A 12,593-nucleotide genomic window follows, 5' to 3' on the forward strand; every position below is an offset into this window, starting at 1 on the left:
AAAATTGAATTGAATTAAATTGAAATTGAAATTGAAAAAACTGGCATTAATTATTTTTAACATTTTTTTTTTACGCTCAACCAATATATAGCCTTTGGAAAGGCTATATTTGAAAGGTGTCCTTCATACAACCACGAATATGATTTTTGTTAAAATGAATGTCCAGAGAGTGAATGCAACAGAACACACAGCTGCCATTTCAGCTGCGATTTCAGCTGTATCGTAAATTTCAGCTTTTCCATTAATTAATCCATTAATGCGATACGGGCGTTTCGCATTTTATTGATACTAAAGAGTGTGTTTTCGACGACAGATGGTTCTGCGACAGTATGTAGTTTTCCGCCAAATGTTGTATTTTTCAGCACAACGCATATTCATCCCAAGTACTGTCATAGAAATTGAGGGACTACCGTTCTCAAGGCCGACGCATGCGCAGGTGATGCCAAATGTCATCATTACTGCAGAGACAGACGACAAATCAGCTCGGCATTTTCTGTGTTTTATTTCACCTCCCTCGTTACAACTGCCGCTTACCAGGCTGTATCATAAACTTGGGTGTGATCCCTGGCTACAGGGCAGCTAATGGTTTGTTCCATTTGACTTTTGACTGGCACCCCAAACAAAGATATTGACTGTATAGGAAGGCTATCAACATACATGTAGGGCTTGATAGCTCAGTTGGTAGAGCGCCGGAACGTTAATTCGGAGATTGTTCAAGTCCGACTCCAGTAAATTTTTCTTTTTTCAAACCCAAACTATTTAAAAGTTACCCAGTCGGCTTCCCTTGTGGTTTATAACTTGAACTTGATTGTTCCTGCTATTTTACTTGCATCTGATAGCAGGCATTAAACAATAAAAACAATTTTTTGTTAGGAAAGTCTGTAAAATTCCATTCTTGCCCCGTCCTCTTGATTCGTCCAACATTAAGCTATCCCATCATGCCACTTCACATCCTGTGAATTGTCCCATGGTCCTCTTGGCTTTTGACGTCACCTAAATGTTTCCACCAATCGGGGAGTTTAGTCTGTGCGATGAGTTTGAACCAGGGGGTGATCTTCGTTCCTGCGGCCTCGGAGTTCAGAAACTCGTCCAGTTCCCCTGCATCGATATATTTCACATTCTGCACCTACAAGTGAGATAAACCACAACATTTATTTAAGGTATAATACAGAATTGGTCGAGGATTAAAATAAATGATTGAATTATAATCTGAAGACTACTGATTATGAAGTTCATACCAGGAACAATTTTTCCCTCTGAATTGAAGTCATAATTAAAAAAATAACAACTTAAAACTAAAAAAACTACTCGACAGCTAATTTTGGTTGTTACAACAAAAGTTTAAGGGCAATATGTTGAAAATTGTGCATGGTTTTTCACCATTTTCTTAAGGAATTAAAGTATGTATCAGAGCAGAGTCTTTCTTGAAGGCTTAAGGCTAAACATTTCCCTCAGGAATACAGTCAAAGGTAAGAAAATAATTATTGTTTGTGTTTTTTACTGGATCAAACAATTTCGGTGGCTTTTACTCAATGTGTTTGATTGATTATATTCATCTTTTTACTTGTACATGTATCTTTATTGTTTTATGATCATACTTTATGGATTTTAATTTTGGACCTTTTAATTATTTAGTTTTTGTGGTTAAAATTTTGGTTGTTGTAAAGCGCCTGGTAGCATTTTTAATGGATTTGGCGCTATATAAATGTTTATTATTATTATTATTATTAAAATGGCTGAGTGGTTATCAGTGTGTGGGTTCGAATCCCGGTCTTGGCACTTCGCCTTTAGAAAGATGCAATATTAAAATTGCTTCTCTTCACCCTGGGGTATAGATGGGTACCAGCTGTGAGCGTAAACTTAAAGGTTGATATTGTGTTTGAAAAAGCCTTGGGAGTGCCACGGCAGCTCGCGCTATATGCTCCCCAGGGAGCTGAGAAAGATTACAGGTATGTTATTGGCCAAAAGACCAGGTCACTAATGTAAAGCACATTGATACGGTTATTGTAAAATGCGCTCTATGAGAAAGTGTTATTACTATTAAAAATCACAAGTTACTTATTTAGATTGCGGCAAGCGTAATTACCTCATTAGGCTCTGGTTTAATGTCTACATCCTTCTGCATGAAGAGGATGTAGTCGATCTCATGCTCTCCCCAAATACCATCGGACTGGGCTTTGTAGTGAATCCGGGAAAGGTAATGGAAATCATCCAATGGCACCTGCAGAACGGGAAAAACAAATCGGCAACATGAACTACTGGTCACAATATGTTAAGAATAATCAAAATAGCTTCTTATATACATGTACCCCTAATATCCGTCACTCAGTGACGCTCAAGGCACGTAAACATTCAGTGTTTTCCTGCAAGGTATGTGGGATAACGTTTTTGAATTATGAGACCAAGGCCTATTCGCACCATGTTATGGTTTACAAGGTGCTGCGGCACAATACGCAGCCAATCATACCAGGAACACGGTGAGTGCACTGGGTTCTTTTACATGCATTACACAACACGGGGAACTAACGGTTTTATGTGCCATGCGAAGAACGAAGCTTCATGGTTAAAGGAACACGTTGCCTTGGATCAGTCGAGTTGGTCTTTGAAAAGTGTTTCTAACCGTTTGTTTTAAAATGCACATGATTAAAAAAATTATTTTAAAAGTAGAATATAATAATCCACACAAGTATCACTCGACATTGCCCGGTTTTCCTTTTACTACTAACACGGTCGGCCATTTGTAGTTCATAAAGTCAAAGGAAAACCATGCAATTTCGAGGCAAATTTGTGTGGATCATTATATTCTACTTTTAAATCATCTTTTTAACCAATGCATTTTATAACAAACGGTTACAAACGCTTTTCAAAGACCAACTTGACCGATCAAAGGCAACGTGTTCCTTCGTGTGTCTTGCTCAAGGACACAGGTGTCACGACTGGGACTCGAACCCATACTCTGCTGGTCAGAAACACTTAGAGTTTGAGGAGTCTTGTGCTCTTGGGTGTACTCTCATTACAGTGGTCACAGAAATATGAAATCTAGTTTTCGGAAAAGTTTTTGCGATCTTTAATAATGCAAAAGTTGGTAATTGAGAATATCGTTACTGAATTATCAGTCAAAATCTAGTTTTCTGAATTTGTTTGTGACATTTAACATTTTATATTTGGTTTGCGGTAACACTATGTGTGTATCTACTTGCCAGGTAGAGTTTGTTCTTATAGAACTGCTTAATTCTACTACCGCAGAGTAGATTGTTCGGGTAGCCTTGATCAAGGCGCTCCAGCCAGCCGCGACCTGCAAAATCCCAGTCCCCATCACTGAATTCCGCCAGCGCACCCCCCATACATAACACAAAGCGTGCATATAATACGTGTACAGCGTATGTACACATACGTACTGTACATGTACATGTACCATCTTTACGGTACACGTACGGTACATGAGTACTTTCTAAGTAGCACAAGGTTGAAGACGAGGTACTCATGACTACGCTATACTGTTCTCGCTGTACAATGTACTGCACATACAATGTATACGTTGTTCGTGTATACACTGCGTGCAGTTTTTGTTGCCGAATCGTGCCGCGCACCGGGCCGGGGCGCACTATGCCAACAGCCTTGAATCAAGGCTAGTGTACAGGAGACTTCTCAGTTCTGAAAAGAACTGTCCTGCTTAAATTAACTATTACCTGGGCGGATGGTAAATAAATAGGCTGGGACTACTACTTTAGCTTATAGGATCGTAATTAACTGTACTACCCCAGAGTCAGTTCTTGGGTTGGTCTCAGCGTTTCAACTAGCTTGCTCTGGTCATCGTCAGGAGACATTTTACATGCTGAACTTTGTTATTTGGAATAAACAATGTTACTGACTTACCAGTGACAAATTATATTAGGGATGCCCTTTTAAAGTACATTTTATATTTTTTCTGATTTTTATTTTGTGACCTTTAACATGTTGAACTTCGTTTTAGGAATAAGACAGTTACAATTACCGTAACAAAATCCAATGGTGACTCAATTACATTGATCACTGAAATTTAGTTTTAAAAGCTTTTTCTGACCTTTAGGCCGGTGATGCTGAACTTTGTTTTAAGAAACACAACAATGTGACTAAATCACCAGTCACAAAATCAACGGTGACTCACGATACATTGATCACTAAAATCTAATGTTCTGAAGTTGTTGAAATTTTAACCAGCATCTATTATGCAAATTTACGCACACTCATGCTGTGCCATTGAAAAACTAATGGTACTTCCTAACAAACAGTCATCAGTGCTGAATCACTGCTATTACAGATAGCTTCTACACAAAAAATGTACCAGTATGTGGACGCAGTTGCAGGCATCAGTTGGGTCTGAATTTTCACACACACTAAAACATGTACCAGCATACTATTAAAGATAGATTATAAACGAGGCCTGTCTTCACGATCATAGAATTGCCCTTCTATGACAAAACAGCCTACAGCCCGGTTCATACTTCCTGCGAATGCGATGCAAATTTGATGTGAATTTGACGTCACAACTCCTCTTTCGCTGCGATATTCGCAAGAGAGTCGAGTACAACTCAACTCAGCGCGAATTTTGTTGCAAATTTGTGACGTCAACATTCCTATCGCAATCGCATTCGCAGAAAGTATGAACGGGGCTTTACTCAACCATTTGAATCTGAGAAGCGTGTGTATTTGTATAGTAGTTTGTTTATTTCTTTTGTTTCCCTTTGTTCCCTCTATTGCTTATTTTTATTTATTATTTTTTTTTTTCAGTGCGCTTTGAGCGCACAATAATAAATAATCCCTATTACTATTATTATTATTTTGCTCTGGATTTTTGGCAATGTCTCATAAACAAGATCACCTTTCGAAATGAAATTTTCACATTTAAATTTTAGTGAATATTATATACATTTTATAGGATCAAAACAAGTAAGACACTGCTCTAGAATTGCAAGGGTCGTGGGTTCGAACCCCACCCGAGTAACATGCCTGTGATATTTTTCCACAGGACTCGGGAAAGTACTGAGTATACAGTGCTAACACACATCGGTGTATGGGTAAAAACCAAAAATTAATATTTATCCCTGATGCAAATTTAACATCTCTTAGGATCAAAACAATTGAACGGTTCTAAAAGCCAAAGGTATGCCTTAAAAAGAACCACATGCTGTAACTTTAACCCAGTGCCATATTACACAATGCCAGCAGAGAGAGTATTAAGATAGTTCTTGAGACATAGAGGGACCAGTTTTCCTTGGTCACCTGCTAGCTGGGGCCTTTCTCAAAACTCAGCTTGGGCTCCGTCTCGGACTAGGGCTCAGCATGCTGCGGACAGTGGGGATGGCAAACCAGTGGTAATGCAGCACTAACTTTAGGCCTTTACATTTTTAAAGCAGTGTGTATTTTTGCATGCGATGTTTTGAAGATTACAAACAGACAGAGCCTGGTGCCGAGCCAAGGTTTGAGCTGGATTCAAGTTTAGGTCCAAATGTAGTCTACAGTCTGGTACCATGAACTTGGTACCAGACTACAAATATATTTTGGACTACAAATATCTTATAATATTAGCAAGTTTTTGCAATACACAGCTCAGCAAAATGCAGAGCAAGTGCCTCCTCTAGGGTTCAGTACCCACCTGTTCTGGTTCAATGCCCAACTCGTGTTTGAGTTTCCGCTGGGCAGCACGCCTTACTCCAAGGTGCTCCGATTCTTCAAGCTCTTCTTTAAAGTTGAGAGGGTGACTACAGCAGGTGTTGGCCCAAAAACCTGCAAAGAACGTGTCCTTTTAATTTTTTTATTTTTTTTGTTACAAAATTTAGATATATTATTAGAGGCAAGATGTCAACCTTCTCATCTTCCCAGACAGGAAATTCCCTAAAAGCATGCTCAAACAAAATGACATTGTCCATTTACTGGCAATTAAAGGCACTGGAAACTATTGGTAATTACTTAAAATAGTTGTTAGTATAAAAAACTTTCTTGATAACGAGCAATGGAGAGCTGTTGTAGTATAAATCATTGCAAGAAACGGCTCCCTCTGATGTAACATAGTTTTCGAGAAAGAAGTAATTTCTAGCTCTACTTATTTGAAATTATTTTAATTGATTTCAAGACCTCTAAAAATCAAGCATCTGAAAGCCGACAACTTGTGCGACAAGGGTGTTTTTTCCTTCCATTATTCACTCGCAAATCGACGACCAATTGAGTTCAAATTTTCACAGGTTTGTTATTTGATGCATATGTTGAGATACACCAAGTGATAAGACTGTTCTTTGACAATTACTAAAGATGGCCAGTGCCTTTAAATTTAAAGGGTTTTGATACCTTTTAATCAAGCTTTTTTGCCATGACATGTATCCCTACTCACTGTGGGTGAAGAAGTATGCAATATAAATTACCTGCTGTAGAAGTTTCAGCTTCATTAGTTGTCAAGCTATTGCGAAAAAAAAGTTAAATTCACAGAGCAATGTTTTCAGGAGAGTCGCTTATTTAAATACTAAAATAATATTTGTGAACTAACTTCTCAAAAAACTACAGCACTTCAGCAAGTAATATTTTTAGGGAAGCTTTCTATCGTCATTATCTTTTAAACCCTGTAAGTTTACTGTAAATCTGTGTATGTTTGTGTGTTGTGTCAAACCAAAAGTACCCGAACCCACTAAGGAGACAGACCTTAATTCCAACAAGGGAATACAATAGAAGTTTCAACATTTTGTACAAAAATCTTGCTTACCTGGGAATGTTATTTTAGCATCAGACCGTTGCTGGAGAAGTAACTTCCCCTCTTTGTTGAACAGAAAGACACTGAAAGCTCTGTGTAGTAGACCTGTGGTAAGATTTAATATGGCACAAAACACTTAGGAATTTGATCTAGGAGTTGTTGCTGACAAAAAGGTCTTGACAGAAGAGTTTCAATTTTAAAGGAACATTACAGAATTGGTTTTGCTAACAAAACAGTTGCTGGCAGTGTAAGCACTTTATGTAATCCACATAAACTGACAAACCTGTAGAAGTTTGATATCGATCGGCCATCTGGGTCGCGAGAAAATAGTGAAAAACCGATTACACATTTTGCATTGCATCGATGCCAAAACAAAAATGAATAAAACGCTCACTGAGCGATAAACTGCAAACGCGAAGTTAGATTATTTATTCCTCATCAAATATGACATTTTAGACAGAAATATTTCAAGGGTTGTGTTCTTCTATCATCATCATTAGACCGTGTAAGTTTTATGTAAATCTGTGATCTTCACGATTTTTGTTTCTTACCAATTCTGTAACGTTCCTTTAAGAGGTCTGTTGAAATTATGACTTTTCCTCATTTTGATAACCTCTGCCGGCCTAATGCTAGTTAAAACGCCTAATGCTAGTTAAAACAATGGAACTATGCTACCCCACAAGGTTTTCTTTGTAATAGTGGTACCTCACAGAGAATTTCCTCAGAAAAGGGAATAAGCGTATACATGTTTTTTATTCTTAAATCCTTGTGCGTGTATCTTGTGCTATTTTTGTTTCTGCCTGTTGTTACATTTTCATATTTGGTGTGTTTTTAAAAACTTGTGTGAGCAACGCAATTTCTTCTTTTGAAGATCAATAAAGTTTTCTTATGTCTTATGTCTTCTTATGTCTTAATATAACAACAATGGATGTACCAACATACTGGATTCGTAAGACTTGGTTGCATACATGTATGAAACAAAGGTCCTCAAACTTGTTTATGGTTCAAACTGGGTTCCCACAAAATGATTCTTCAAAAAAGGGAAAAACAGAACAAATTGACAATAGCAAGTCCCTGCACCTACAGTGTTTGCTTGAAAAAGACTGTGTGGTGGTGGGTATGGGGGGGGGGGGTGAAAAAGAAATATTCCCTCTTATAAGGGTGTTATGGCCAAGTGGTTTAGAGCATTCAATTTCTGGTGGTTAAGTCATTGGAGTGTGGGTTCGAATCCTGATCATACACTTGTGTCCTTGAGCAAGATGCTTTGCTATAATTGCTTCTCTTCACCCAGGGGTATAAATGGGTTTCTGCGAGGGTAGAGGTTGATATTATGTATGAAAAAGCCACTGGAGCGCTACATGTATGGCAGCTCAGGGCTGTATACTCCCCAGGGAACAGAGAAAGATTACGGGAATGTTATTGGCTCAATGACCAGATCACTAAATGACCGGGGTACTAATGTGAGTTTCACATTGTGAAGTACATCAAACATTGATGAATGTCAAATCCACTTTATAAGAACTATAGTAGTTATCTAGTTATTGTTATACCTTTATCAATATTCTCATTTAGATGACACGCCTTCTTAGAGGCAGATCCAATGGCCTTGTCCTCTTCATCTACTACGATGCATTCTTCTGCTAGAAGCTTGACCTGAGTCTCATCCAGGTTGTCAATGCTCGCCATGCTTCTAAAAAAAAGACAAAATTAACTTCAAAATTATAACAATGTTTACAAAATAACTTGCCAGAGCGTTACAATTATGCACCCTGCTTTGTGTTCAAGGCGCAGTTAACCAAAAACAAATGAAAGACAACAGACACAAATAAATTAGTCCTTTTGTGGTACAAAGACTTAAGGTGGTAGAGGGACTTCTAGATGTGTGGCGCAAGTGAAGAAAAAGACCTGAAAAAAAAAAAAAAATCCTGTCACCCTAGGAGTGTCGAGACTTGGGTTCATTTCAGAGGAGAAGTTATCCCAAACTTCTGTCCAATATGCATTAAAATATTTCAAGCTTATTGATGCTTTTGGTTTGGAATCAATCAACACTGAACGCACTGGGAAAAGTTTCTGTATCCTGTCCCCACCTTTTTATTCATTTTAAGACATTATGAAATAAATGCGAAATAAAACTGTACCACAGTATTAGTTGCGGGTGACGTTATCGCAACTATACCAGTATCGAAACAAATTACGACCTCGCCACCAATTTCCGGCCAGATCAGATTCAGAATCAGAGACAGAGGTAGGCCTAACCATAAAAATACCTAAAATTTTAATTACAAATTGTACAGCAACACCAGATAAGATAAAATATTAGAATGGAAAAATTACTAACAGGAACATACCAAAAACAACAACTAACAATAACATTTATTTAAAAAAAAAAACATTAAAATAAATGGAAAACATCTGAAAATGAAAGAGTAGTGGACAATGCCCCCCCCCCCCCAATAAAAAAAAATTAAAATAAGTAAAATTAAAAACAACTTTCTTTTCACTTGCCTCACGTTGTTCTTCTGCAATCTGTTGTTGACTTTGCGGCAATTAGCTAAACCAGGTGATGCCGTGTTCGCTTTGCAGCAAGAAGTGAAGTTTGCCCTAATTTTACCGACCACCAGTTGAGCACGAGCTGCAAGAATCGTCTGCATCACTCCTCAAAAAAACCTGTGACCTTTGGAACATTAATTAACAGCAGAACGAATCATGACCAGTTCAACCATTGTGGACAGAAATACACACATTAAATAAAAGCGGGTGCCAGTACCTTTGATTCAAAAGCTGATAAAGCGTGACGGGTCTTCCAAAAACAAAAGTCAACAATATTAATCTTTCGATCTTTTACACCGCCGTCCGCGCGTGTATTAAAATTATAAAAAATAATAGACAAATAATTGTCACACATGTTTTAGTGGACAATAGAGGGCGCTTTATTAGAACTACTGTCGTCAAGAGAGGGCGCAATTAATTTTGTTTTAATAAACAAAGTGAGAATATTATGCAAACTTTTATACATTTTGATAAAAAACCTCCCATGATTGTTTGCTTTGTTTCTGACAAAATAAATTCTTTTTGTGAAAAACATCATTACAATCTGTTTTTGCTTTGCATTTATGACTTCCCAAAGTTTTCAAAACTCGGGCTGTGACATTGCGATGGAAAGGTTTATAATAATATATATCTTCCAGAATCATATGCTTCAACACCAAAAACAAAATGGATAAGTTACCAACCAAGTACTGTACGCACCGTGAATTGTTTATTGGTGTTTGAATAATTCCAACATCCGGTCAGTAATTTAAAAAGAAGTACCGGTACCGGTAAATATTATTGGGTCCCCAAAACTGTTAATCAGTACCACCTGATTAAAAATAAGGATCATTTATATAATACTTCACATTTTAATTAAAAATAATAAGAGGTTAATTTAACTGATTTCTCACCGAAAGACCTCCCAAAACAGATCTATAGATAATAAAATGATGTTTCAAAATGGAAACAAAATTTCATTGTTTTACGGAAACGACACACACAACAAAGTCAGTGACCAGCAAGTAGCGGAATAATGTGGTCCCGACATTAACGTGTTTGCATCTTTAACGGTAAAAGGCTATCTTATTTATTCAAATTAAAAGTTTTACCATCATTTTGGTGAAAAGCAGGCAATTATACCCAAGTAAGAGGCCATTCCGTAAAATAATCAATGTTTAACAATTATTTTGATTTTATGAATTAGTGGCAGGCAGCAGGCGAGTCAAACAAAATCACTAAAAAATTAAATTCAATTTTCCAACTCAAATTATAGAAGCACTGTCTATGCAGCTAGTTGGTTGTTACCAGGAAACTTTGTTTTGATCGCCGACGTCACTCAGCTTTGGTTTCATCTGAAAAGTGGTCTTTGTAGTGCAAGACAGTCTTGTTGAGGTGGTAAAACTTATACGGTTAAACCATGCCCTACATATGTGCACATACACTCAACGCTACACACGTCAGACTATTCCACCGATAACAACGTCTTTTGCACCAAGACTAACTACCGGTAAAGAGTTGCCTGCTGGAAGCCAGGAAGAGCCGTTGAAGAATCCAAAGTTAAGCCAAGACTTTGAGCCATAACTGTGTTCTTTGTCAGTCAATTTAAGAAACAACAAGTTGGGGTGGTTGGTTGGAGTTTTTAACAAAGATTGCAATTTTTCACTATTTTGAATGGCCCCCAATGATTATAAAAAATTATTAAGCCTGGTTCATTACTTCCTGTGAATGCGAAGCAAATTTGACGTGAATTTGACGTCACCACCCTCCTTTCGATCCGATATTCGCAAGTGAGTTGAGCAGAGTTGAACTGCTGCGAATTATTCGTTGCAAATTTGTGACGTCAAACATTCGTATCGCATTCGCATTCACAGGAACTATAAACCGGGCTTTAGTTAGTTTAAAATTGATTAAAATAAGGGTACAGTCCCAGGTATTATAGTTATCCAATTGATTTTACACAAAGTTGTAATAAATATTTACATTGTTATTTAGCACCAATTGACCTTTTTGGAGCAGTCATCTTGTTTTGCTTCCACTCACTACCAAAGTAACCAAACTGAGGCCGAAGGGGAAAATTTAGTCTGGTTACCTCTTCATTACAATAAAAAGCACTCTGTTTGTTGTTGTGTAAACAGGGAATCTGACAAAGATGGCTTGTGTTGATAAACAGTTGGCTCAGGACTATACGGTCATACGTGCTGTCTGTATAGGCCTACGCCTCTCTTAATATTCATGCATGACGTCATAATTCTTACCCCAAATTAAGCTACATGTATAGGCGCACGTCCGCCACCACTTGCAGTGGCTGCGCCTATAGCCCCGTTTTGGGTTAGAATTGTGTCGTACCTCATGCATAAATATTAAGAGAGGCGTATAGATTTTATAAAATTGGTTTTGCATGTTCTGGAACTGCTGTTAAAATAACGTTTTTTGAAAGAGTTGTCTCCAAATAAATTTGTTCGGCCAAAATAACTGATTTTTTTCAAAGTAGAACATCTCCATCTGTGGATTTTGATTTATTTTTCAAAGTTTAAATGCCTTCATTTCATTAACACCCTTTGCTCATTGTATACAAAATGCATTTGCAATTATTGCACCGAGCCACATTTTGTGAATAGTAGCACACCAGCAGGGCCAATTTTGATAGAAATAAGTCTAAAATAGGTTCACCAACCAAAATACCATGTCAAATGTAACATCTGTGACTAATATCTTGAGAGTTTTAGCTCAGTAAAGGTGATCAAGCAATAGTTTTTGCGTGAAATTGGCGCCCTGCTGTAATCTATGGGGAAAGTAACAACCTTTCAGAGCCAAATTTCATAGAACTGCTTAAAGGCAGTGGACACTATTGGTAATTGTCAAAGACTAGCCTTCACAGTTGGTGTATCTCAACATATGCATAAAATAACAAACCTGTGAAAAATTGAGCTCAATCGGTCATTGAAAATGGGAGATAATAATGAAAGAAAAAAACACCCTGTCACACGAAGTTGTGTGCGTTTACATGGTTGATTTCGAGACCTCAAGTTCTAAATCTGAGGTCTCGAAATCAAATTCGTGGAAAATTACTTCTTTCTCGAAAAATATAGCACTTCAGAGGGAGCCGTTTCTCACAATGTTTTATACCATCAACCTCTCCCCATTACTCGGCACCAAAAAAGGTTTTATGCCAATAATTGTTTTGAGTCATTACCGATAGTGTCCACTGCCTTTAAGCAGCAAATATTGCGATTTTCTGCTGAGCAGAAATGAGCAGGATTCCAGTCACAGATGGTACATGTACATTAGTGAAATGATAATTTGGCTGGTAAGCTTAATCAGGTAAACATCTTTGTTGTGG

The 12,593-nt window shown here is 37.5% G+C and overlaps 1 protein-coding gene across 2 annotated transcripts; it reads right to left on the reverse strand.

The window, feature by feature from the left end:
* Window positions 1-62: 62 nt before the first annotated feature.
* On the reverse strand, window positions 63-9,623 carry LOC117299958 (isopentenyl-diphosphate Delta-isomerase 1-like). 2 transcript variants are annotated; one of them, XM_033783581.1, is made up of 7 exons: window positions 9,489-9,623; window positions 9,227-9,395; window positions 8,272-8,411; window positions 6,734-6,826; window positions 5,636-5,766; window positions 2,087-2,221; window positions 63-1,126 (listed from the first exon to the last, which is right to left on the reverse strand). In XM_033783581.1, the coding sequence occupies exons 2-7, from the start codon at window positions 9,370-9,372 to the stop codon at window positions 947-949; spliced, it is 825 nt and encodes a 274-aa protein (XP_033639472.1). In that variant the 5' UTR covers window positions 9,373-9,395; window positions 9,489-9,623; the 3' UTR covers window positions 63-946. The 2 variants fall into 2 exon arrangements, with proteins under 2 accessions (XP_033639472.1, XP_033639471.1); XM_033783580.1 differs by having other exon boundaries at window positions 9,227-9,622.
* Window positions 9,624-12,593: the final 2,970 nt, after the last annotated feature.

This window comes from Asterias rubens, chromosome 15, assembly GCF_902459465.1.
Source record: "Asterias rubens chromosome 15, eAstRub1.3, whole genome shotgun sequence".
In the NCBI taxonomy this organism is placed as follows: Eukaryota; Metazoa; Echinodermata; class Asteroidea; order Forcipulatida; family Asteriidae; genus Asterias; species Asterias rubens.

Coding starts and splice junctions, on each gene's coding strand:
- LOC117299958 (XM_033783581.1), bottom strand. CDS start 9,372: ATGCAGACGATTCTTGCAGCTCGTGCTCAACTGGTGGTCGGTAAAATT. Junction 6,827..8,271: donor AAATGAGAATATTGATAAAG/GTATAACAATAA, acceptor ATCTTACCACAG/GTCTACTACACAGAGCTTTC. Junction 2,222..5,635: donor TGGGCATTGAACCAGAACAG/GTGGGTACTGAA, acceptor CCCGTTCTGCAG/GTGCCATTGGATGATTTCCA.